Source organism: Stenella coeruleoalba, assembly GCF_951394435.1.
Source record: "Stenella coeruleoalba genome assembly, chromosome: 14".
Lineage (NCBI taxonomy): Eukaryota > Metazoa > Chordata > Mammalia > Artiodactyla > Delphinidae > Stenella > Stenella coeruleoalba.
The window spans coordinates 67341436-67367499 of record NC_137160.1 but is presented as its reverse complement, the minus strand read 5'-3'; the positions used below and the strand labels follow the sequence as shown (position 1 = coordinate 67367499).

Here is a 26064-nt window from a genome sequence, read left to right as displayed (position 1 = left end):
CCATGAGCCGGGCCCTCAACCACAGGGCCCTGGGGTGCTGAAAGCTGGGGAGACCCGTTTCCAAGCCATAAAAACACACAAATGAAGTGACTTGTCACAATTCAGGCCTGTCTGAGCATTTTGCAAATGGCACGTGTGGCATTGTTGATATCACAGGGTATGTTTTTGTTTTTCTTCATTTTATTTTGCTGGTTTAGCCTCAAGCCCAAGGCAGAAGACCTATCTGCATTTGAGCCCTCAAAGTAGGTTATTCCCAGGTACTCTGTATGTGGTGATGGGACTGACCTCTGTGATACTAACCCCTGCATGAGCTTGCCTGTCTCTGTCCCCGGGCCGTGCCGAGCCCTCCCGAGGGCAGGTGGCGCCTGGGGACTGGCCGCAGCATGCTTCGAGTCTGAGAGCAGGCATCCGCCCTGTGGGGCCAGAACAGCCTCCAGGGTCCAGAAGGCTGCCTCGTTCTGAAGAGCATGTCCTGGGGCTGTAGGACCAGCCGTCCTTCATCTTGTGTCGTTGTCGGGCTGGGGAAGGTCATGGCTTCTTGTCCGGTCAGGTCTGTCTAAAGTCCTTTGTCTTGGTGGCGTACTCCTTAGATAAATAACCCTAGCATGGAAACGGGGTCAATTTGGGTGTTCTTAAGACTGGTGCCTTTAAAACGAGATCAAGACCTTTCATGTGGTGACAGCCTCTGAAGACCCGCAGTCATACCTGGCGGCTTCTGGTCGTGGGATGAAGGGGCTGCCCGTGTTCCCTCATTTTCCTCTAGAGCCTCCCTTTCTGTACACATCTATTCTCTTTTCGAGTACAGCAAACCAGTAACACAGGGGTCGATATGCAGTCAGGCTAAGCGGACTCTGTTCGCCGGCACACTAACGGCCACCTCTGCCTGGGCTTCTCCGCAGTCTGGGGCACGGTCGCAGTCGGCGTGAATTCATGTCGGGACAGAGAAATCTGGGCACCCAGCAGACGGGTAGTCAGTGCTCGTGGAGTGAATTAATTGAATAATTGCTGCTTTCCTTCTGCAACAGTTCATTATTCTCCCAACAGGCCTAGGCAGTGGAGAGAATTTATTACGCGCAATAATAACATCCTGCCTCTGCTCCTCGCCTGCTCCCCAGTAGTACCCCCGCCAGCAAGCCCACCCACACCTGACAGTCACATGGGATGTGTCCTTTGGTGTCCTCACCGTGCTTTCTGCTCCTAGAATAAAATAAGCCCATTGGAAGCTCTGTGCGAAACAGTGCGATCTGGCATAGGATAGGTCCTATTTGTGGTTGCTATTAAAGTCCCAGATGGATCTCATTAGAAGATGGATTCGATCTGTCAGTGGTTCCAGGAACCCATGGCGTGAACCACAATTTGCGTGTGACACTTTTGTTTAGCAGGCTCCTGTTTCTTCAGCTTTCATACCGCACGCTGGCGCTGAACACGCCAGCACCAAGCGGCGCATGCTCCACGCCGGGCAGGTGTGAAGAGCACGGAGTGGGCGGGCCGGGTGGCCCCTCTGCTCAAGGGATCACCCCGTGGCACCCAGAAGACCCCGGGGCGGCTCCACGGTGGCTTCCTGGACCCCGTGGCAAGCACAGGGGCATGCAGGAAGTCCCTTTTTGTCTTAGTCTGTGCTGTCAGATATTCTCTGCATGTGACCGTCCTGTTCTACCTTGATATGATTTCATCTCTCTTCTTTCTGTAATGATTCAGAACGCTTAACTTCTTCAGGGACCCAGTTCTGACCGTCAGTTCTCACTGAGCTGTGATTATAGACAAATGATGTTTGATTTGTAGTCAAATGTGTACCGCTCCTAGGACATGCACAGAAGCCTTTTTTTTTTCTTTTTATTTAGTGTCTTGATGTGAACTTGTTTTCAAAGTATTCTGCCAAGCTCCAGTTAATCAAGAATTCTGATTAATCAAGGATTAATAAAATGGAGTTGGCTCTTAAGACAGCCGGACTTAGTATCACCAGATTAAATAGTGGCAGCTTTTGCTACACGTGAAGTTGGATGCACTTTCCACTTTCTCGACTTTGGTGGTCCCTGTGGCCAGTGACCAAGCCTGACAGCCAGTCACCTGCTGTGCTGGGGCGACTCTGGCCTTGTGCCTGCTGTGGTCTGGGCTGAAGTGAGCCTAGCTGATGAGAAATACGACGGCGGGCTTTGAAGTGTGGGCGCCTAGAATGTCAAGGGCACAGCTCCATCTAGAAAGTCCGGGATGAGAAATGCAGACCGGTGGTGAACTGGAGAGTGTCCATTGTCCTGAAACTTGTCATTAATCTTGGTTCAAACCAGCCTGCATTGATTTTTGTTTTGTTTTTCATGTCTTTTGATCATACATTTCTTCAAGGAAAGACTGGTTCTGCTACCTCCCGTGATCCGGGTGTACTCCTCCCCGTTGCTGTCTGTCCTCTCCTGCCTCACCTCGAGGCTGGTGTCTGACCCTGACTCATCAGGACCCTCCAGGGCTGGTGACTCTTAAGCTAATTACAAGGGTTTACCCACGGGTTACATGGGAATGCTGAGAGGCAGTCCAGTTTTCTTCACCAGGGTTGCCGCTGCTCTGCCACTTACTATCTCTAAAATTCATACCTTCTGTTAAGGGTCAGTGTCCTCACCTGTAAAAAGGGAATAAACAGTTCGTTCCCCCCCAGGATTGTTATGAGAATTTAGTGAGTTCACTGTAAGGACTCAGCGAGTGCTTAAAATTATATAAAGAAACAAATCTGCTTGCGAGCCTGGGCCGAGGGACGTACCACAGTTACGTGCACAACTTGTGACATGCGTATACAGTAAGTGTTTTAGTTTCCGTGTGTTTAGAGGTAAAAACTTTTAAAACTCCAGAATGAACTCCGCTGACTGTACTATCTGATTTGGATTTGCAAGGCTGTATTTTTCTCCTCCTGCTAATCTTTTTTTTTTTTTTTTTTTTTTTGTGGTACGCGGGCCTCTCACTGTTGTGGCCTCCCCCATTGCGGAGCACAGGCTCCGGACGCGCAGGCTCAGCAGCCATGGCTCACGGGCTCAGCCGCTCCGCGGCATGTGGGATCTTCCCGGTCCGGGGCACGAACCCGTGTCCCCTGCATCGGCAGGCGGACTCTAAACCACTGCGCCACCAGGGAAGCCCTCCTCCTGCTAATCTTAACTCCATATTTCAATTTTCTCCCAATCGATAATCAGTACAACTGGTTTGGCATTTGCATCTGAGTCCCAAGCGGTGCTAGTGATCAGAAGCTGCCTTTGGGAACGTAGATTTGTGGCATTCTCGGGGGGAGTGACCATGACATGTATTCCTGGACTCTGGGTCTTGTGAGCGAGGGTGTGGGGTCTGGCAGTGAGGCTGGGGGAGGGGGACACGGTGTCTTGGGCTTGAACCTCTTGCCTTCAGAGCCACTGCACTGATGAAGTGAGTGGTGGCCAGGTGTGACTTAGCTGGGCAGCACATTCTGGAGGTGACAACACGTTCGCACCCTTCATCCCCTCTCAAGGGACAGCTTCACTCCCCAATTCTGGGCTGGTATGAGCGCCAGGAAACTTGTCTTTGTTTTTTGTGCCCGTGGTCTCTGAAGAAGCACAGGATTTCAAAGGCAGTCAACAAATGAGAAATCCTGTGGGTCATAGAGCTTAGAAAGCTTATTTTTTTCGTAAATGGTGTGAACCATCGAGGTCTAGCTGTGGCTTCCGCTGGTGGAGGAGCAGGAATGAGGAGCCTCGACATTTATCTGAAGCTCCAGCCGCCTCTCTCAGATCGGGAAGACATAAAAGTTCAATGTCATCTTCAATTTGCATGGACTCCCTTTGGAGATGCAGGGCTGGCCGAGTCAAGTGGAGCACTTAAAACACCAGGGAAGTGACAAATCACAGGGCGAGGGTGAAGAAGCGTGAAAGGCGTCTCCCACAGTTAAAGCAACCAGTCAGGCCTCCCTTGTGACCTCCATCAGCATCGCCTGCCTGGACGGGGGCAGCTCCACAGGCTGCGCTGCCCGTGTGGTGAACACATTCAGCACCCCCAGACCCCGCTCAGGGACCCACAGGGCTCTGCCTGCTTCGGAAACCCTGTGATGTCTGGTGGAGCGTCCCCTGCCTTGGCTCCCTGGCTCCAGAACTTTCCCTTTGTGAGAACAGGGCAGATGTGGTGGGGGGAGGGTGGAGAAGAAAGGGGAGCAGGAGTGGAGTGGGGAGCAGGGGTCAGCAGAGGCACCAGGTGTGGATGAAGAACACAGGAGCGAGGGCACTGGCTCCGTGGGAAGCTCGGGGGAGGCGTCGCAGGCATGGGCTGGTCTCGGGGCACCCTCCTCCTGGACATGAAGCCTGGGCTCATCCCTGAAGGTCACTCCCTCCTCACGCAGACTGAATGTCCACGCGCCTCTTAACTGTCGAGCGCTTCCAGTTTTCTTGCTTGTTCCTGGTAGCTCCCTAGGTAGAAGATTCCACCAGCCTCTTTGCCAAAAGACCACGATCCAGTCCCTCCCTTTGGTCGGTGGGCTTTACCTGGTCAAGCAGTTGCCCTTTGGGAGGCGTTGAGGAGTGTGCAAAACCTGCCTCGCCCTTCTAGGGTATTTTACCACCATTTGGAAGTGTCTGAGGACATTAGTGGGCCTTATTGGATGCAGTAAGACATCTCATTTGGTCCCTCAGCACTGAAGATACGTTTCAGTGCAGCATTCCTCCAGCACCTGATTTGTCACCGCAACAGCGGGAGGGAAGAGTCGGGATGCAAACTCATTCTGCAGGCTCGAGGTTCTATTCTTATGATCCTTGCTGTGATTTCCCTTCTGATATTGGCAATTTGAAATGACATCGGTCTATCTGCCCCATTTCCCGAAGGTGCTCGTTCAGAGTGCTCTGTGCCCATCAGTTAGCCTCCCCCTGCCCAGCGAGGTGAATCAGGCCGATTCGTCCATTTTCCAGGTGGAGGAATGAAGTGAGGACCTGCCAGCATCACACAGGCAGCTTGAGACATGGGCCGATACCGGTTTCCAGGCATCATCCTGCCACTTTAGGTCCCTAAAGGATTAGTAAACCAAAGGCACCCTCTGGGTTTTCCCAGGCATATTTCTCTCTAGAGCAGATACAGTAGCTGATACCAAACTGGATTTGTTAATTGTGGTGGACTCGGCCCTTCATCCTACCTCTGCTTAGGGATAAGTGTGTGGACAGCTCTCTCCCCGTGCACATCACCAGATGGTATTTGGGTACAAGCTGTCAACTAGCAAGACAGCTGAATAGCTTAATCTGACCCGTTTATAGCAGCCATCCCCCTTCACCGGCCCTGCCCCCTCAGCTTTGATTTGGAAGGGGAATGTTTATCACACCCCAAACCAGAGATTATGTTGGAATTTGCTGCTGCTGGATTTGGCTGTCACCTTCCTGCTCCTGGTGGAGAATCTGCCCGTCCTTTTGTATCTGCGCCCTCCCCCGCTCCTTCGTTCTCAATATGTAGTGGTTGAGAGGAAGTGTAACATGATTTTAGGGCTTGCATTTCAATTCCACTGCATTTTTATGGGACAAGCAGAGTCTCAGCGCCTAGAGTTATTAGGTTAGTATCTAAAATGGGTTCAGCGTTGTGGGTCTTTTTGTTTAAAATGAATTAGACGCTCCCCCACCCCTTCTTCTCTTTTCCCCCTGGGGATGAGTGGATTGAGGTGAGGCCCCCAGAGACTAGTTGGAGGAATCCTGGAGCTCTGGTTAGTTTTCTTCTCCCAGTTTAATTGTAGAGCTTCTTCTCTCTCATCATTGATAGCCGAAGTGGCTCTGTGTCCCACCCACCCCCTTTTGCTTTAGGAACAAGATTATCACAGTGCGGCCTTGTGAATCAATTTCTCTGTGCTGATGAAAGTGTAATTCATTCTTAATCAAACAGCCTTGCTGCTGCAGGCTCTGTGCCGGAATACATTTAGTTATTCTGTCTTCACTTTGGGAAGCAATCCCTCTCAAAAGGACTTTTGGAGGAGAGCTGGAAGGAGGGAGCTGGCAGCCAGCCTGGGGCTGTGGTTTTCCAGCAGGGGGCACTCCTGGGAGTGAGGCCGGAGGAGCTTCGTAGCTGGAAGCCTTCACTGCAGAGCAGGCCAGGAAGGATCGGCAAGCCTGGTGCTGGTCTTGGTGCTTCCAGGCTTGCTGTCTCTACACCCTGGGGCCCTCTCTCAGGGGCAAGCCAGGTCCTTGTATCTAGACGGGCTGCCTGAAACCCTCGCCCAGTGAGTGGGAGCCCGTGAGTCTGCATATTGTTTGCATGCCCGGGTTCAGCAGAGGCTGCCGGGTACCAAGTCCTTCCCTAGGGTTGGAGGAACCAGCCTCCTGTCTTTTTAAGGAGACAGAAGTGTCTCCCGAATCTGATTCATTAGCTGGTGGAGGTGTCTGTTCGGTGATACTGCACACAGCTCGGGTGGTGTGAAGAGGTCTCGCCCTGCCAGAAGGCTCCCCGTCCTGCCCTTGCACAGCCTGGTGGCCGTCACAAACAACGGGCAGTGTGATGGGGAGGTGGCTGTGGGGGAACTCTGCCAGGCTGTGTCTATCAAGGCTGGGCAGGAAGAAGGGGCCAGGCCACAGGTGGGCCAGAGCGCCCCCAAGACAAAAACCACACCATACAGATATGCAGCCGAGAAAGAAGAGGAAGTTTGTCTCCTCAGAATGGAGCTGGATTAGTGACAGACTTGAACAGCCGGTTCAGTCAAGAGAGAACTTAATTCCTCCTGTATTATTCACACGGCGGATTTTAATCAGATGTGAGGAGACAGCTGCAAGAGAGAAGCGGGTCAGTCCTGTGCCTGGTGAGGAAACTTCATGTTCTTTTGTCATCTTCAGGGAACTGGTGAGAGGAACGTGGGGTGCAGAGCTCCCAGAGGGGCTGGATGCGGCCGCCAGGACTCCCTGGCCGCCTCTGTCTGGACCCAGGGGGAGTTTTGGACGGTGCGGGGCAGACGTGGCCACCAGTCATGCTCGGGCAGAACTCTACCCGCGTGTCCTCAGAAGGATTCAGAGAAGGTGGACCAGACTTGACAGGTCCCAGAATGAGGCAGCCACTGTCCAAGAGGCCCTGCTTGTCTGTCTGCGTAATGAGGCCTTTCTGCTTCACCACCTGCTGGAATTCGGAGTCCGCCCAGCATGGCAGCGTGGTCGTAGAGCCACGTTCTGTGCACCTGGGGAGTCCCCCATGGCACCGCCCCAGTCCTGGAGGTGCTGCCCCCCAAGCAGTGGGTCTGGGGTGATGACAGGTGTTGCTGGATCACCAAAGGGGCTGCAGGGTGGTGGGTGGCCCTCGCGGCTGACTCCGGCTCTCACCGTTTGGCACCGCAGGATGCGAGGCCCAGGGTGGCGGGTCATCTCTGTGGTCCCTTTGCCACGCTGTGCGGAGAGCCAGGCCCGTCCCTGAGCAGGAAGGTGTACCGAATGCTGACGTGGCTTGTACACCTTGGGGTAGGAGAGGGTAGCGGGAATCCAGGATGCTTGTGAGCCGATTTCCAGGAGTCTACGAAGACGACCTGCAGAGGCCGTTCCCTTTTTGAAGGGCTAGCTTTGTGCTGTTTCCTCTAAGCCTTCCCCTCCTCCTTTACGGATACCTCCTGCCTGAGGCTACACGGTAAATGTGACAGTGAGCTTTCTAGAAACAGCAGGTGGTAAGGGATCCCACAGGTGAGGGGAGGGCTGGGGTGTGGGGCGGAGCCGGGCCGGGAGCGCAGCTGGCAGTGCCTGAGGGGGAACCTCCCTGCCCCTGGGCTTGAGTCCCCATGTGGAAGAAAGAAGCCCAGGCTTCTCCCCACGGACCGTCCTCACTGCCCAGCTCCCCGGCCTGTGCTCCAGCATGAGCAGGTCCTGATGCCTGAGATGAGGGACGCTGTGGAGGTAGGGCAGGCAGAGGAAGGGTTCCAGCCGCGCCAGTCAGCTCGTGCGGGATTATCCTCTGATGACGGGCTTCCTGTTGGAATTGGAACCACCACAAACTGTACAGAAAGGGTGAAAGGTGGGGGCGGGGCAGCCAGGTCTGCCTGTGGGCCGAGGTGGGACGCTCCAGTGCCCTTGGTGTCAGCAGCCACGTCCGCCACCTCCGTCCGGTGGCTCTGCCCATCCCTCCAACAGCCTGGAGACCATGGTACTGTCTTCTTGCCGAGGCTGCGCGTCCAGGGTGCTCTCCTGCTTCTGCACGGCCAGCGTTCGATCTCGCACCGCACCTCTCCTTGGGCTGGGGTGCGACTGCTGCTCTTGTGAGATAGGAGGTCAGTGCGGGCTGGGATCCAGGGCAGTGTGTTGCCCACTCGAAGAGGCCTTTGCCTCCCAATAAGCACACGCTCAAGTGACTGGAGTCTGGCGCTGCCAGAGCTGCCAAAACCCTCCACTGGCACCTCGAGGGGATAGCCAGCACGCAGCTCCGGTAGGAGGATCCAGGAATTCTTGGAACCATCATTGTACAAACGGGCAGGAGGCTCTCGGAAGCCCCCACAGCCCGGGCTCCGTGCCTGCGGAAGAGGCCAGGCCTCTTGGGGGCATCTGCTCTCCCTGCCTCAGAGGCTGTGAACCCTGCCTTCGCCCTCACCCCTCCAAATCTGCCCTCTGCCCTGCTCCCCCTGGAAGGAGAGGAGTCGGAGCTGGGGGAGGGGCAATGTGACACTGCTGTTAGTAACACCAGCTGTAGCGTTTCACCACGCACCAGGCACGGCACCGAGCGCTCTGTAGAGTTTCTGTCCCTCCGCACGTCACCCTGCGAGGCAGGGGCTGCCACCACCCCTGCTTCTCGGTGGGAACTGGGGCCAGACGGAGTCAGTGACCTGCCCAGGACCACCCAGCCGCCCAGATGGGCTTTGGGTTGGTCAGTCTGGCCGTGCCTGTGAGTGACTCAGTGTATGGAAGGAAGGGCTGCGGCAGAGGCCCCGTCCCCTGCAGGTCCCCTGTACCGTGAGGAGCCGGCCTGAGGTCTCCCCGGGAGTGTGGGAGGAACCCGAGTGGAGACACGGGGTTTCACACCTTTTGATTCACTTTCCCCCAAGAGCCTTTTTGTCCCGGTGGCTCTCTGGCTGTCTTTCTTTCTTCCCCAGTTACCATCCTTGTTCCCATTATCACAGAGCACGTAACTCCCGGCCCGTCTCCTCTGCTTGTGTTTAGGGAGAAACCCATCCTTCTAGAGGGAGTTCCTTTTCAGCAAAGAAATGAAAGGTTTCTCCACTCCCGTTGGAGCTGGGCTTTCCAAAGGGTTTCTGAAATTGGTTCCACTGAAAAAAAGAGCTCAGATGTCTCCTTGCATTTAGCTTGTTAGTCAGGAACTTCAAGGCCAAAAGATTTGGCAGGATTTAAAGAGCTGGCTCTCAAGCTGTCTCATTTTGAGTGTACTGATGCTGCGTGTCTTTGATGGTGAAGTGGTTGGTTTGGAGTCTTCTTCCCCCACCCTGTGGAGAGCCAAGCTCTCTTTGGATTCAGGGACTGCCAGAGGTTGAGGGAATGGGCCAGACCATCTAGCCTGGCCCCATGGTTTAACTCCAGAGAAAAGCGGCTCAGAGAGGTCAAGGGTGTCCACTGAGGCTACACAGTGAGGTGGTGACGGAGAATTAGCGCCTGGGCCTTCTCAGCCCCAGGTGGAATTCTCAACTTTCCCCTGCATCTCACCATTTCGTTATCGTTATCACCTACATCTCATTCACTCAACAAACTGAGCTTCTGCTATGTGCAAAGCACTAAGCTAAGTGGTTTGAGGGTATGAAGATGAACAGTACGCACTCTGTGTCCCCCCTCCCTGAAGACACTCCTTAGCAAAATCCCAGAGCTGGGTATGGGGCACACAGTCTCACCCAAGTAACTGATTTCAGGAGTAGAGCAGGAAGCAGGGCACTGGGGGTACGCCCATGCCAGATGCTTCTGTTTGGGGAGATCCTGGGAAGGGACCTCCCGAGTTGGGGGATTGGGGTTTGGCAGCCCGGGAGGTCGCAAACCCTAGTTAGTGCTTTATCTGCCAATCAGAGAGCTCCACCGCCGATCCTCCCTCTCCCTTCCACGTCTTCTCAAGCTTGTGCCGCTCAGGACAGCATTCCTGGGAAGGCCTCACAGTTTCTGCCCAGAGGACCGCCCCATGTGCTGCGCCCTCCCTGCCTAAACCAGCCCTACCTGGAAAGCCAGTTGCCTCCCAGTTTGTGGATGGAAACCCCCTCTCAGCTGCCAGGTCACGGGCAAGTCTGCTTTGGGGCCACCTGGGGAGCCAGGAGTGGAAAGGATGAGCTCTTCCTCACCTGACACAGGCCTGCCCTGCCCGAGGCCATGTCTCCTTGCCCGAGCAGTGTGCCCAGGGCATGAGGACTGAGACACTTGCATTGCTGAGCTGGCCCTCGAGCCCTGGAGCGGATGAGCACCCAGGCTGGGACCAGCACGGACAGCACAACAAGAGGCATCGTTAGAGACTCCTTTGTAGATGGGGATGTGAGAATCTATTAAAATGCCGAGGGTTCCCCTGCCCTCTGTGAAAAGGCGACATTGATGACATTTTCCTGCTGACATGCTTCTGCCCACCAGCCATCCCTCCTGGCACGTCCTCATTTGTCACCTCCTAATTTGAGTTCCTGGGCAAATCTGGAAACTTACTTGGGATTGACCACGAGCTTCTTGAACATCTACTTGAACCGTCTTCCCTTTCACTCCCAGCCACCTTTGAGTTTAGTCCGGGAGGCAGGAGGGCATCCTGTCGTGAAAGAGCTGAAAGCCAGCCCCCCTTTCACTTTCTTCTCTGCTTCCTTGCAGCTCACCCTGCAGAGCGCCAAGTCCCGAGTGGCCTTCTTTGAAGAGCTCTAGCAGGTGACCCAGCCACCCGAGGATTGGCCACTCCTGCTTGCAGCACCGATGGGATGGGCCTGACACCGAGGGAGCCATCCGTGGGCGGGCTGGATGGGGGCTTCCTTGGAGCTCTGGAGCTTTTCCTGGCTGAGCGGAGAGCCCAGCCCCCTTCACGTGCAATTGCCTTGAACTATGACCCTGCAGAAGTATCTCTCTTGGGGTTCTAGTTCTCCTGACCTGAGTCTTTAAATTTTTTTGAGTATTTGCCTTTCCTTATCTAATGTGGGATTCCGTGCTTCCTTCGTCCAAAGCACCCTGGGGTGTGTGTCTTACTGTCCACTGCTGACCTCCCAGCCCTGTCTGGGAAGTGGCTGTAGGAAGTGAAGTACACAGGCCCCCTGGAGACCGGAAGGCTGGTGGCATTCCCCCCCACCCCCAGGGTTCCAGAAAATTCATCTTCACTGGTGAGGAACTGGCATGGGAAGAAGTGTGGCCGCCCAAGCCCAGGCCCACAGCAACCTGCCTGCTACACGTCATTGGAGAGCGAGCCAGGCGATGGGTCCTCGGCCTAGGCACCCCTGAGGTAGCCCTCTGGCTGCCAGCTGGTGGGGAATGGGAAAGGCAGCTGTGCCTGGGGGAAGACCCGGCAGAAGCTGTGATGAAGGGCTGGCTGCCAGCAGAGGGCCTGGGAGGCCAGCAGAGCCGTGTAGGAACCTGCACCCTACAAAACACTCGCTGCCTTTCTTCTGCCACCTCAGACCAGGGTCCAGGAGGCAGGCGGGGCCCTCTGCAACCGTAGCCTCTCTCGCACGTGGCAGGCGGGGTGGGGGGGCTCCCCGTCACTCTAGTCAGCACCTGGCAGCCCAGCCATGACCGGGGTCTCTGTAGGGCTCTGAGGCCCCGACACCCAATTCCACTGGCCCCAGTCTGCCTCGTTGATCTGAATGGTCTTTCCTCCCGGCCACACGCCAGCAAGGCTCTCCACCCCGTGGCTGTACCTGGGCCTGCTTGGCTGTTGCCCTCGTCTCCTTGAGAGCCCTTCGCCTTATGTTCTCCCCTGGGCCATGTGAGGGAGGGGATGCAGGTGACCCCTCACAGTCAGTGCTCTGCACCTGCCGACACACGACCCCCGGCCATGCCGGGTGGCAGCAGGTCACAAAGCCACCCCATGGCCCATACTCACTCCTTGGTTTGGGGCCGCTTTCCTGCCCTTTCTTCCTCCATGGCTGGTGGTGCTGCTGTGACCCGCCAGGCCATTCACATCCTTCCGATGAGGCTGCTGTGCAGAGCCGGGGATAAGTGCTAACCAGTGAAAAGAAGTGTATTAAATGAAGGCGTGGGAGGGCCTGGAGATTTCCTGAGGGCAGAGGTGGCTTCTGGCAATCCTGTGTGGTTTTGAGAAACTGAGAAGCTCGCAGAGATCCTGCCAAATTCCGTGGTCAAGCTGACCTAGTGGTGTCCTGGGCTTGCCGCCACCTTCTTGGGTCACCTTGCACGGTGTAAGCCAGCCCTATGTGTCCCCCCAGCCCCTCAGGACATGCAGGGTGGGACTCCGAATCTGGACACTAAGCATGAATGGCTGTAGCTGGAAGGTTCCCTTGTGTCTCTCTGTCCCTCCGAGGCCTCTTCCCCTGAGACACGGTCCCGGCGGGGCTCCTCCGGCCGCGTTTGTAATGTAAGATCTGACAGTTGTGAGGCTGTTTCCTCAGGCTCACCACCCATCCCTAACCTGCACAGTTAGTCTGTAACAGTGGCTGTGGGCACAGAGCATGGTGGTCATTCATAAAAATGTTGTCAGGCTTTGCTTTTTTATTATTTAACTGCTGTGTGTATGTCTGAAGTCTGGGAAATGCCGAGCCATGCAGCCACAGGGGAGCCGGCTGGGATCTGAGCTGTGGAGGGAGCAGACTCTGGAGGGCCGGCAGAGCCTGGCTCCAGCAGGGACAAGGCAGCTCTCCTTGGGGACGAGAGCTGGCAGGTACCTCCCAGAGATGAACAGGCGGAGAGGATGGCGGCCCTCAGAAATATCTTGAGCCCCAGTGGAAGAAGGAATGAAAGCAGAGCTTGGTTTTCAGGGCGTGTGCCAATGGCCGAGGTGACTGTGTGATTTGTAAGTGAATGAGCTTAGGTCTTATTAAGTAAGGAAGCCCCCGACCTCCATTGAGAGCAGGGCCCTGCCCGGATTGTTTCCTTTGAAGTGCTCCTGATGGTCCTTGGGCAGAAGCACCGTGCTGGTAACACTCAGCGAGGCTGCGCTGGCAGCCCCTGGCGGGTCCACGCAGGGCACCTCGTTGATCTGATTTAGGCTCCACCTCAGCCCCAGCGGCTCTGTCCTGTGCTGTCCTCACAGTTATTTGCGCACCCACCGGGCCCTGCTGGACAGCACCCCGCGGCACTACTTAACGCTTCCTGAGTGATCGCGTTCTGTAGTCTTGGGGACAGGTTTCTCTCTCCCTTTCTTTTCTCTTTCAAATCAAAACCGCAAGTCCTGAGGGTAACAACCTGCGACTGGCTAAGCTTCGCCTGCTGGCAGGACTGGGGCCTGCAGGCCCCTGGAGGGGGCGGCCTTGGCAGGGAGATGGCCTCTCCCAGCCTCTCCGGGGCCAGGCTGGCCCCTCTGGGCTTCCAGGGAAGCTCCATCCACCCGTTTTCAAAGACTTCAAACCATCCTTCTTCCTATGGGGCCTCCTGTCAGGGCCACACCAGGGAAGGCTATTTTCTATTCTGGGGGGTTGTTGTAATTTAAATGATTGTTTTAATAAAAATTCTAAGTTGTAAAAAGTTCGTCTTGGGCTCCCTCAGTTTGCTCGTTGCTCTGGCCATTGAAGTGGTGACTGGGGCTGGGGGGTGGCGGCTCCCTGATGTCTGGGACCTCAGCTCCAGCCCCACATCTTTGGTGGTGAAAGGGTCCCCTTTTCCAGGCTGACGACAGCACCACGACTGTGCCTTCACCAGGACACCCCTCGTGCTTCCCGTGAGGCAGGCCCTGTACTGGGTCCCAGTCTCTCCATGTCCTTCCCACACCCCTCGCCTGTCCTCAATTCTAGACCTGAAAACTAGGGCACCAGACTGGGCAATCGCTCCAGGCACTCCTGCTCTGGAAGATGGGGCGTGGGCAGCATGCAGAGCCACTGGGGGCCCAGGCACAGCCTGCAGGACAGATGAGGCCCTGCTGTGGTCACAGCGCCACATGCCATTCACACTTGGAGTTGGGAACGACCGCTGCAGAGCTTTGGGGTTTTTTTGCTGGTTTTATTGTTTTAGTCAACAAAAGTCCTTTATTAAGACCAAAACTACTATAGGATAATTCTATCCCAAATCACGCAACCTAAAATAGAGATTCAGGTGGCACAATATGTTCTCAGGACTTCTGAGGGTCCACAGGGCTGCCTATCAAAGTACACAAAACTTTCCAAGAGTTTGAGTTAAATATAACCAGCTTTTTATATACTTTGGAAAGATATGAAGTTGTAAAACTAGAGAATTTTGAAGTTTTTAAACATTTTGTTAGTTTTAAATGTATAGAATTAGTAACTAATTTAACTTTTTGTTAGATGAATAATATGAGACTGCTGCGTTTATTTTTTAGCTGAAGTATAGTTGATTTACAGTGTGTTAGTTTCAGGTGTGCAGGAACTGCTGCATTTCTTAAATGTAGGTTATGTTATTTTCAGTGATTGGAAATAGTTTTATTTCCTACGTAGTCCAAGCTGGAGAAAATACTTTATAAATACTGGTCATTTGAAGCTGTCCAGACAATATTTTTACCTGACTTTTTTTTAAAAAGCCAACTCCTGACCCCCAAGAGATAGTAAGGCTCTCACAGATCCCAAGGGCTCCATTCAGTGGGGTTAGAATTAATAATACTGATATTTGGGTATTGGGAGACAGGTTGAATTCTCCTCTGCTTTTTTTGGTTTGTTTTTAGTTTGTTTTGACCGTGCTGTAAACCCAAAGCTGCAGGCCGGACCTGGGTGTTTAATTGTGGCATTTGCAGCCCGGCCCCATTAGGTCCTTCAGTGGCATTCCTGCCAGCACTTCATCCTTTTCTGTCGTCCTCGCCTGAGCTGAGCACCTGGCAGATGTCCCCAGGGCTGCCCACCCCAGAAGCCTTCGCTTTGGAGGAGCGGGTCGGGAGCCACCCACGTATAACAATGAGTTGGCAGCCGGACTCTGGGGGGAAAGGTATCGGTGAGAAGATTGCTGCAACCATGTCTAATCTAATCTCTTGAGCGTCTGAAGAAGAGAGTCGAGCCGTCTGTGTGTTCTCCGTCTCCGTCTCAGACAGCCCAGGCAGCTGAGAGAGGCCAAGGGCTCCTCTCCCCTCCCGGGCCGCGGCGGGACTCCCTGGCAGCCTGTCATTACTGCATTACAGCAGGATGCTGCGGCCACAGTCCCGGCCCTGGTAGGGAGTCCAGAGCTCGCTTACACGGAGAAGGCTCAGGGCTGTTCAGCACTGCCAGGACCTGAGCTGACTCAGAAGAACCCCCACCGGGTCCCCTCCCGGTTCCCACTTGATGCCCATTTCCCACTGGGGTAGTAGCCCCAGAATAGCACCTGGCATGTTGCCTCTGAGCCAAAGAAATCAAGACATCTCCTGGAGAGGTCCGCAGCCGGAGCTGCATGCTTGCTCTGTGCCTCCCGGCTGCCCCTCTGTAACGAGGGTTGGCAATGATGCCTCTGGGTACCTCTGAGATGTTGTCAGGATAACATGAAGAACAGACACAAAAAACACTCAGATTTCTAAGGAAAAAGAGACGAGGATGTGCAGCAGTACCACCGTTATTTACAAGTAACAGAAGCAGTACACATGAAGAAACATGAAATCTTTTCTTTACACCCAGCCATGCGGAGGGCTAAGGAAACCACATAGCTGAGGGGCTCAGGGCCCACAACTTGGAACTCAGAAAGACCTGGTTTCAGTCACTTAGCGGCCATGTGATCTAGGCAAGTCACCTAAGTTTTGGGCACTGCAATCTCTTCATCTAAAAGGGGAGTTTTATAGGGTTTTGTGGGGATCGTTTATGCCTGGGAAGCTCTAAGCCCAGTGCCACAAGGGGAAGGTGACTCTCTCTGGATGCTTCCTTTGGAGGGGTGGGGGGCTTACAGGAGGAAGCAGGAAAAAAAGCAAGTGGACACCCAGAGGAAGCCCTAGGTCAAGAGAGACCAGGCCCCCCTGTGGCCCCCACATGGGCCCCATCCCTCCACCTGTACCAGGAGCTTAATTACCTGCATCTGGCCTATTTGTCCTCACTGTGTTTGCCCAGTGCCAGCTGCAAAGCCCAGGAGATGATAGATAACCCAGGCTGGGGCTGCCTGGCTTTGTCACATTAATACCTGCTGCTCAGGTCAATAATTTACTGGAGGCTCAGGGTGGGAGAGCGGCTGGGTGGGCAGCCCTTGGCCCTGCACCTGGAGCAGCTCCCTGAGCCCGTGGGCACCTGGACCATAAAAACCCACTGCAGACGCCGGGGGTTGGGGCCTGGGGGGGAGGGTCGGCAACGGGCACGGCAGTGACCTAATTTTCTCTTATCAGGCATAAGGAAGAAGTCCCCATGGAATCTTGCCCATTTTCAATATAAATAATGTAATTCCCCTGCCTGCCTGCTCAGGGAGGAAGGGGCAGCCTTTGATCCGAAGGAATTAAGTCAGTAAACAAAAGCGAAGAAGGCTGCTGAGGTGTCTCCTTGTAGGCACCTGCTGTGCCATTTACCCGAGAGTGGATTGGAGTTAAATCCAGAACGACTGAAGTGGACCGGTGGGGACAGCCTCTCTCCTGCCCACCATCCCGCTGGAGCTCCCTTCATCCAGAGATACCTTCCAGTCCCCCCCACCCTCCCCAGCAACGGCCCAGCTTGGCCCTGCATAGTTTCCAGGGGAGGGTGATTCCGAGGGAAATGCGTGTGCAGAATTGGAGTGGTCTGGGATTGTCTGGGCTGGAGAAGGGCTCCCCCCATGGGAGGAAGGGGCCCGTGGCTGGCAGAGCCACCCAGACTGATTGTCCCACCCTGGCCTGTCGGGGTCCAGCCTGCGCTTCAGGAGAGCACCTCCCTGCTTCCAGCCGTGTGGCCTTGAGAGGGTCCCTTCCGCTCTTGTCCTCGGCTGTAGGTCAAGTTTGGACCAGAGGAACCCAGACCTCTTCCAGTTCCAGCCGTCTACGAATGTCATGTTTCTAAAAGAATTCCTCAGGCTGGTCTGTTTCACCCTCCAGGGAGCCGAAAAAGACAGACCCAGGATACCAGAGGGACAGCCGCGGCGCAGCTGGTCTTGAACCAGGCACACTGCAGGGCCAGCGAGCTTCACCCCATCCTCTCTCCCAGCCCCAGTCTCCTCTGGCACAAACTGGGAAGTGGCAGTTCTGGTGCCAGCCCCCGAGTTAATGTGAAGGGCAGTGGGCACCATTGCAGGGGCCTGGCACTGCCACCTGGGCTTCCCCGCAGCCTCCTGCCCGGCAGCCGGTTCAGCTCCTGACAGCCCAGGTGGTGGCTGGGGCAGCCGAGTGCGCGTCGGCAAGGCCTGCTGTGGCAGGTGCTCTGCTCTAAAACCCACGGGGACCCCGCCTTCTTTGTCCACGCCTACACCCCTCCCCCAGCCTTCCTCTCCCAGCCGAGTTCCTGAGGCAGAATCTATTAAGTCCTTCATATTAGCCGGCAAAGGGGGAAACGGCCCTCTTTCATCTTAACTGGAGTGAATTTGCATTAACACCTGGGGAGTTCTGTTTGCCTTGAGAAAGCACTTTACTATTCTGAGCTGCACACGCGGCGAAGTATCCGTACAGCTTTTTCGCGAAGTATCGGTACAGCTTTTTTCTCCTCCCCCCTTTTTTCCCCCCGGAAAGGGGAGAGTGGCTGGGGATGCCAGGGCTCCCCGCTCCACATAGGAAGGTCCCCGGAAACGCCGAGAAGGGGGAGCAGGGAGCAGCTCTCAGGGGGTGCAGGCGTGCCCCGCCCCCGCTGCCCCCTCCAGGAGGCCGTTAGGCTCCAGGGGCCGCCCCCACCCCAGTGCCCTTATTTGCCAAGCTCTGCTGTAACCAGTTCGTACTGGGCGTCGGGTAGAGAGGCCCAGCAAGGCAGCATTCTGGGAGCCGGAGCCCCACCCCGAGGTGCTCCTTAGTCAGGGAAGGGGGCGGGGTGATGCGGATAAATCAGGGGTGGCTCCCGCTGGGCGGAGGCCAGCAGTGACGACGATGTGGAAGTCACAGCGTTCCAGGTGGGTCTGACCCTCCGGTTTCAGAACCGGCGCCAGCCCACTCTCCCGTCCTGTCACGGAGGCAACTTAAGAGTGTTCGCACCCAGGAACCGTGGGGTCTAGGCCGAGGGTGGTTGGGCATGGTTGTCACGTCTCAGATCTGGAGATGGAGGATCTAAAAGGAGAGAAAAGGGAGGAGGGGCAGGGGAGGGAACGGTGCACAGGGAAACACCCCCCCTCAGCCCCTCGTGCTTTCCAGTTCTCCAGAAGGCCCAGCTCCTCCTCCCAAACCTGGAAAGGATGTGCACCCCCCTCTCCCCCACTCTAGCTCCCATGGGCCGGGAAGCTGAGGGGGGCTGAGAGTCCTATGATGAGCAGGGGAAAAGCAACACCCTCCGACCCCAGGCCACCCCCACCCCACCTCCCGCCTCCTAGCAATCCCAGGCGACAGGGAGGGGAGGAGGATGCAGGGCAGACAGGGGTCCAGGCCCCATCCCCTCTGGGCTGGGGAGCAGGGCAGAGGGAGGGCCCCACGAGGGCCGGGGGTGGCACCGCAGGGCTGGTGGGGGACAGTGCTGTTCGGAGGAGAGGGCTTGGCCTTTCGAGCTCCACATTCCTCTTCCGCAGGATCGATTCAGTTCCCAGCCCACCACAGGGTCATCAGGTTCTGAGCCAGCACCTGCCACAGCGAGAGTTTATTAAACAAGGCCTGCTGCTGTGTGGTTATAGCTCTTCACTATTAGCTCGTCCTGATTCAGGTATCAAAGGAGACAGCTCAGGGCAGCAGGGGCCATTGTGGGCAGGGAGGGCTTCTCCCACAGCTCTGCTCCCACTCCTGAGCCCTGGGCAGCTGTGCCCCTCTCCAGACCACCCTGAACTGCCCCCCTCCCATGAAGACAGGGGCAGGATATGACCAGCCACAGAGAACCCTCCCTGCCCTGAAGCTGGGGCCCTCACAGGTTGACAGCAGGAGAGGGGCTGGTGGTTGCAAATATCCTTGAGTGGGTGACAGCTGCAGCTGCCTGGGCACAGCCTTTGGGACTTGGGGGGAGTCTGGAGGGTCTGGGAGCCCTGGGCTGGCATCAGCATTCCACGGGCATCCCTGGCCCCTGCCCGCCCCCACCCAAGACTGGGTCCATGCCAGGTGCCACAGCTACCTCTCTCCAGTGACATTTACCAGCTGGGAAGTGGCCACCGAGACGTGAAATCAGGGCCGGCCTGGGGCTGGCCCACTTCGTTAGAGCTGGCTCTGCTCCACTGGGTAGGTCGGCACAGGCCAAACACAGCCCCGCCCCGCCAGCCCTCCAGCTCCTCCCAGCCGGTCCAGCCCCACTGCCTGGCTCAGGGGAGCAGGCCCGGCCCCCCACCCCAGCACCGACCCTGTCTGCTCTGGCCAGGCCCCGAGGAGGATGAGATTTACTACAACAGTGATCCGTGTTGGCCTTGGCACACCTGGCCAGTCTCTAATCCTCAGCCCTCTCAGCAGGGGCACGTTCACCACCCTACACACCAGTCCCAGTTCATGGCAGCAGCTCCCGCTTTGGTCCTGGCTGCATCTTGAGGCCACACGAGAGCCCTGTGCTGTCACCATCGCTCCCCTGCGGGACAGGAGGAGAGTGAGGCTCGGAGAGGCCACGTGACCTGGAGCTGGGGTGCGAACCCTTCCTACCTCCGCCTGGGCTGTTCTGCTCCTCAGCTTCCCAGGAGAGGCTGTCCCTCGGGCCCAGCCCAGAGGCGGGTGGGACAGAAGTCCTGCCCTCACGTGATCTGGGTGTGGCCACCGGCCCCCTGAGGGGGCTCAGCAGTGGGGACAAACCCCAGGGGCAGGAATGGTTTGGGATGGGCTGTCAGGTTGGGGCTGGATTCTGGGAGAGGCGTCCTGGTGCTGGCTCTCACCCCCACAGCAGGGGAAGAGCTGGGGATGCAGGGTTGAGCTCGGTGCTGTTGGGGAGCACGGGTTCATTCACGAGCCCCCCGCCAGGCACTCCTCGTTGAGCCTGTCCCTGGGCCGCATGGAGCGAGTGCAGGTCTGAGGCGCAGATGTGGGCGCCTCCCTCCTCCTCCTCCCAGCTGGGGGGCCCAGGCAAGTCAGGTCACCCCTCTGAGCTCCAGGTTTCGAAGCTGGAAAACAGGGTCACCGATGTCTGCCTCGGATGACTAAATGAGAAGAACGCACTTTAAGTGCAGACTGTGCCTGGCCCCCAGGGAGCCATCGCTGCCAGGGAGCACACGCCACAGCAGAATGCTGTCTGCCACATTCCCAGTATCTACCATGAGGGATGCAAAACCCAGTCCTGTAACTTCCAGGGTGCGTGGGGCAAGCATGCGGCCGAAGCCTTCTTGTCTGATTCCCTGGTGCCCAGCACAGAGCCTGGCCCAGAGTGGGTGCTCAGTACTTAACTGCTGGGTGAATGGGTCTCAGGCGCCCCCATCTGTGAAATGAAGATCTTTTTTTTTTTTTGAAGACCTTTTCTTTTTTTTAATATTTATTTATTTACTTAGGCTGCGCTGGGTCTTAGTTGCGGCATGCAAACTCTTAGCTGCTACATGCATGCGGGATCTAGTTCCCCACCCAGGGATCGAACCCAGGACCCCTGTATTGGGAGTGTGGAGTCTTACCCACTGGACCGCCAGGGAAGTCCCTAGAATGAGGCTCTTAATGCCCAAGGATCTTGCCCCACTCCTAGGCCGTTGTGCAATTCAGGTGAAATGATGGCTCAGAAAGCATTTGTTTTGATAATTAATATGCTGAGGAGGAGGGGGAGGGAGGCAGTGACCTCCCAGCAAACTGGGTGAGGGCTGGGAGAGTCCAGGCCACGATGTCCCCCGGCCGCTGGTTGGGTCAACTGAGCTGTACTTACCGTGGGGCCTGGTCGTTACTGAGCCACCCCCACCCCCAGCCCTCCTGTCCCAGAGGAGCATCCATCAACGTCTCCTTCGCCCTGTTGGCCCAGACAGTTAGGCAGTTCTGCCTGAATCCAAGGGCCCCGCCACTCAAAGCCACCATCACTGCTTCGCCCCTCCTCTGCCAGGGGCCGGGCTGGGGGTCAGGGGTAGGAGTGGGGGGTGCGAGGCAAGCATGGTACCTCATCTCTGTGACTCCTCTCCTCTTCTGGGTCAGGGGGCACTGCTGTGTCCCCATTTTACAGATGAGGGCATTGGCTCCCAGAGGCCAGAGACTTGCCCAAGTTCACACCCTGGAGCTGTCACTCAAATGCAGATTGGGGTCCCCACTTTTTACTTCTGCCGCCCTGATCCAGGCCTCAGTCTCCCCTGTGCTGAGAGAGCTGCAGACTTCCTGCAGGCTCCAGCCCCGCCAAGCCTGCTCACCCCATCCCAGCCTCCCAGGGACAGCGTGATGGATGAGGGTCCCGTGGAGGGGCAGGTGCCACACGCCCACACACCTGCGGGCTGACCGTTGGGTGATGGATCTCTTCCTCCTCTCCCCTCCCCAGGGGCTCGGCTCCATCTGGTCCGGCGCCGCGCCAGCCTGATGGATGGGCCACCCGCCGGGCCACCCTCGCTGTCGCTGCCACCCGCATCCTCGTAGCTGTGCTCCAGGGTCAGGAGGGCGGCTCCGCAGCCCCTCATTCAGTCATTCAACAAACACATGTTTATCAAGGGCCTACTATGTGCTGGAACACAGAGCAGGCAAGACAGATTAGGAAACCAGTTGTCACCCTCCAGTGTAACAAGTGGGGTCACAGGGCAAATAGAGGGCAGCTGTGAAAGCCAGAGGAGGCCTCTGACTCGAGGGACCAGGGTGATGGGTCTGACTAGGGCAGAAGGAGCAGCTTGTACAAAGGGCCAGAAGTGAGAAAAGCAAGGGATGGTCCCACAGCTGTGACAGGTTCAGAATGACGGAGGCGTGGAGACGGGATGGGGCGGGGGCCCAGGGAGGCTGGGGGCTGGGGCGAGGCCAGCTTGGGCTCGCCTCTGGATGAGGGGGAGCCAGAGCCAGGTTGGCGCTTCAAAAAAACCCCACCGCTCCTGGGGGAGGGCGGCCTGCCGAGGGTCTGTAGAAATTCAGGAGCAGAAGCAGGCCCTGGCAGGTGGGACTGGAGGGGGCAGCAAAGGGGAGGGAGTGAAAGATTCTGGAGCCAATAGTGGTCAGTGGCAGAAGCCCTGGGGGTGATCGCGTTAGCCCCATTTTATAGATGAGGAAACCAAGCCTTGGAGACGGGGCAGGACCTGCCCAAGGTCACACAGAGAGGGAGAAGCAGAGCTGGGCTGGAGGCGAGGTTGTGTGGGAGCCACTGGCCCCTTGAGCCCTGACATCTGAGCCTCGACCCCAGCCTCAGCCTGGCTTGGTGAGGGAGTCCAAGGGCAGCCCCCACCGGCACGGGCACCAACTTATTCAGGGAGGCAGCTGTCCCCTTCGTGCTGCCACGGACAGGAGCCAGGCAAGAAATATCGCATCATTAAAATGACAAATCCCTTCACTAACTGAACTGGAAGGCCTGCCTCCCTGCCTCATATCCCTTAGCCCCCTCCTCCCCCGCCCTGGGCTCATCACCCCTCCCAGACCGGCAGGAGAGCATGGCGGGACCACTGCCTGGCCCCTGAGATGACCTTGGGTCTCCAGCCCTCCAGCAGGGACCCGGGAGGAGGGGTCCTCTCCATTCTACAAGTGGGGAAATAGAGGCTCGGAGAGGGGACGAGACCCTCCAGCAGGGGCTCCCTCCTCTGCAAGGGTCCCGGCTGTCAGGCCCCCCCACCCCACCCCGACTTAGCAGCAGGGGCTCCCCAGGTGACCTCAAAGGCCACATCACACCCTGGGGTTCTGCTCAGAAGAACGAATCCAAATTAAGACTCCCATTCCAGAGTGCTACCGTGATCTGCTGCAGAGCCTTTCCCATCCCTTACCTCGAGGGGTACACTTTCTTGTCTGAGCCCCACCTTGTGAGGAGGATGGGGCACGGGTGGTTCTCCTGGATTTACAGGCAGGAACCCTGGGGCCTTAGGCAGGCTGCTGCCCTCAGTTTCCCCATTTGACAATTCTTTTGGACCAAAGCTGAGGCCGAATTGTGCGGGGCCTGGTGGGCGCCGAGTGAACATGTCTCTCCCCATGCCCACCTGTGTACTCCCACACCTCATCCATGCCTGCGTGTCCAGAGAGGCCCACACGTGCAAAGTGCATTGCACACCCAGACACGTGTGATGTGGGCCCCAGCCCTGGGTTCTAGGGACCCAGGTGCTCAGACCCCTGCACGTGCCTATCCCCCCTGGCACACACATGTGCACACACCCTTGGCTACAGACGCACATGCACAGGCCCACACCCCTCATGCGTCCAGCAGACCTGTCCACGAACATCTGTGTCACGTACCCACAGCCGTCGGGAGCCCCACATGGAATCCGGGCTCCTCTGGGGAGCAGGGAGTGAACAGATGCCGGGAGATGCCGCCTGGCTCCACAGGCAGCCTGGTTCCCAGAATGACCCCCCCACACTCCCCAGCCCTCCTCCAGGCCCAGCCAGCAAGGACGCGCCATCCGTCCGCCCAGTGTCCTGGTCTCCTTGGATGCAGACAGATCCCACGGAGGCGTCTGGCGCATCCTGACTCGGCCGCAGCAACTGCACCAGCCCTCCCGGCCCCCTTCCCTGTGCCCAGCGCTGTCCTGCCCGTCCTTCCCCACCTGCTGGGCAGCGGCACCAGCCCCTCGCGCCCCACGCTTCTGGGGTGGAGAGGCGACTTCTTTCAGGAATCACCATGAGGGGTCTCCCAAGCCCTCCCACCTGACCTTGGGCAGGTCCTGCCTCCTTCAAGACCTCAGTTTTCCCCTCTGGAAAATTGGAGGGAGGTTGAACTAGAAATTTGCCAAGGTCTTCTATGTCTCTGGCTGCGCGATTCTCCCAGAGGCCAGGAGAGGGAAGGTGGGGGAGGGGGTCAGGGGGAGACACAGGGAGGAGGAAGCGGACTTTTAGGGATAGCCCCTCCCTGGCCCAGCACCAGGCCTAACAGGGTTGGGAGTGGGAGCGCCCCTGAGCCCGGGGCTGAGCCCGTGGTGAGCATCCTCTCAGGTAATCCTCCCTGCTGCCTCCCAGTGGGTGCTTCATTGCCATTTTACAGAGGCGGAAACTGAGCCCTGGAGAGATGCCAGGAGGAGCCAAGAGACCCCCAGCTCCCTGCACTTCCCCACACCGAGGGCCACAGTGTGAGCGCCACGCGGGAGACAGCTCCCTCCGCACTTGCTGTCCTGCCCGAGGTCAGGGAGGGTGGCATTCCGGGAATGGCTTTCTCCAGAGCCAGGCGCCTCCCCACTGCCCGCTCCCGCTCTGGCTCTGAGCCCACCCCTCGGCACTGCCCATCCATCTGCTGTCGCCTCCTGGCAGGGCCACTGGGCCATACATCACCCAACGAAGAAGCCTGAGGCAGCCTGGCCAGGCAGGTGGGCTGGCGCTCGCCCTGGAGGGACCCACCCTGGTGCTGATGGTGGGGTTTTGGGCACTGACTCTTGCCTGTGAACAGGGAGCTGGGGCCAGCAGAGGAGGGGTCTCCTTGGAGTCCCAAAGCCCACCCCAGAGGTAGCCGATTCCTGCGGGAGGAGCACAAAAGAGGCAGTTGGAGGCCATGGGGTGACCCGAAAGGGAGTGTGGGTCAGGCTGATGGCCGCGCAAGTGGAGGGAACCGAGGTGGAGCACTTGGCAGGAGGATGGGGATTTTTATCTCCCCAGCCCCCATCTGCCGAGTAATTTGCTGATGTAGGTCGCTGGGGCCCTGCTCCTTATGGAGCCATGCTGGGGGGTGGGGAGCCAGAGGGAAGGATCACAGGTGTGGGGGTCTCAGTCACCAGCCCACCCCATGTCAGCCTCCCGGCCCCCTCAACCTGCACAACACACCCCCGCACAACCTGCCTTCACCTCCCAGGGCTGCCTCGGTAGGGAGCCTCCAGCTTTGCATTCATTCATTCAGCAACTATGTATGAGCATCTGCTCTATGTCACAACACTAGGGATGCGGCCGTGAACAAAATCCAGCAACAGGCAAGAAAAGAGAGTCCACGGTGTGTTACGTTGTGGTAAGTGCAAGCCAGGATAATAAAGCAGGGCAGTGGGAGAACAGGTGTGGTTTGTCTTTTGCTTTGTTTTTTTTAAGCAAGTGTGTGGCCAAGGAAAGCCCATCAGGAAGGTGACTTTTGAGTAAAGACCTGAAGGAGTGAGCGATGAAGATGTCTAGGGGGAGAGCATTTCTAGCAGACAACACAGCAAGTGCAAAGGCCCTGGGGCAGGAGTGTGCCTGGCACTCTGCCAGGTGAGGCACCTGGAGCAGGTAAGCAAGGGGAAGAGTCGAGGCCAGAGAGGTGAGGAGAGAGGTACACTGTGCTCCCTTGGAAGAAGGTGGAGGGAACTACGCCTAGGTTAGGAAAGTGACCAGTGGTAGTTTAGCGGACCAATGGGAGGGCCTAACATTGGACAGAGGCCCTCTGTCCATGGTCTGTCTGTCCTCCCTCCCTCCCTTTTCTTTTTTCTTTTTCTTTCCTTCATTAATTAATCCAGCAAATGTTTATTGAGCGCCAGGAATCGTTGTAGCCTCTTGTGAACTCAATCCAAAGGATTCTCCACCCTGCCCCCCTGACAAGACACCTCACAACGTCTGCCCCGCATGCCTGGGGTGGGCCTGGACCCCCCCCCCACCCCCTCTCTATGCTCCAGATGTCAGCCCGCGTGTCCCTCACACAGGTGCAGAATGGCAGCGATGTGTGTGCAGAAAAGCCTCCAAATGCCGGTTTCCAGGGAGCACACACAGGCTGTCCCCTCCCCTCCCTGGGCCTCAGTTTCCCCATCTGGGAACTGAACAGGGAGAGAGGACCTAAGACCTCTTTCTGATTGCCCAGAGCCCTGGGAGCACAGGGAGGGGCTGGGCTTGAGGGAGCCCCTATACCCCGTTCTATAGGGAACTGAGCTTTGAACTTACAGGTCCCCTCGTGTCGTGCTCGCCAAGGCCTCCTCCTCTCCTCTCGACACGATGGAACCCCAGGTCTGAGAGGGGCATGTGTAGACCCTGGCTGCCCCAGCCCCACTCAGCTGCCCCAGGAGCCCTGCTTGGAAGGAGCGGCAGAAGAGCAGGAGGTCCCAGTGGTGACCCAACGCCAGCCAGGGAAGGGCCCCCCCGACCTGCTGCTCGCTGGCCCTGGCC

General features: G+C 57.2%; 1 protein-coding gene across 4 annotated transcripts in view; it reads left to right on the top strand.

Annotated features, from left to right (window-relative positions):
- The window catches only part of NF2 (NF2, moesin-ezrin-radixin like (MERLIN) tumor suppressor), a gene marked incomplete at its 3' end in the record, with an annotated part of 79347 nt that extends 65882 nt beyond the window's left edge, over positions 1–13465 (top strand). For 2 of the 4 annotated variants that reach the window (XM_079942814.1, XM_079942811.1), the window contains one exon: positions 10707–13465. In XM_079942814.1, coding sequence (XP_079798940.1) covers positions 10707–10764 — 58 coding nt within the window. Of the gene's footprint in view, positions 1–197; positions 311–10706 lie in introns of those variants that run through there. The other 2 variants (XM_079942812.1, XM_079942813.1) reach the window with 2 other exon arrangements.
- Between the last annotated feature and the right edge of the window lie 12599 nt (positions 13466–26064).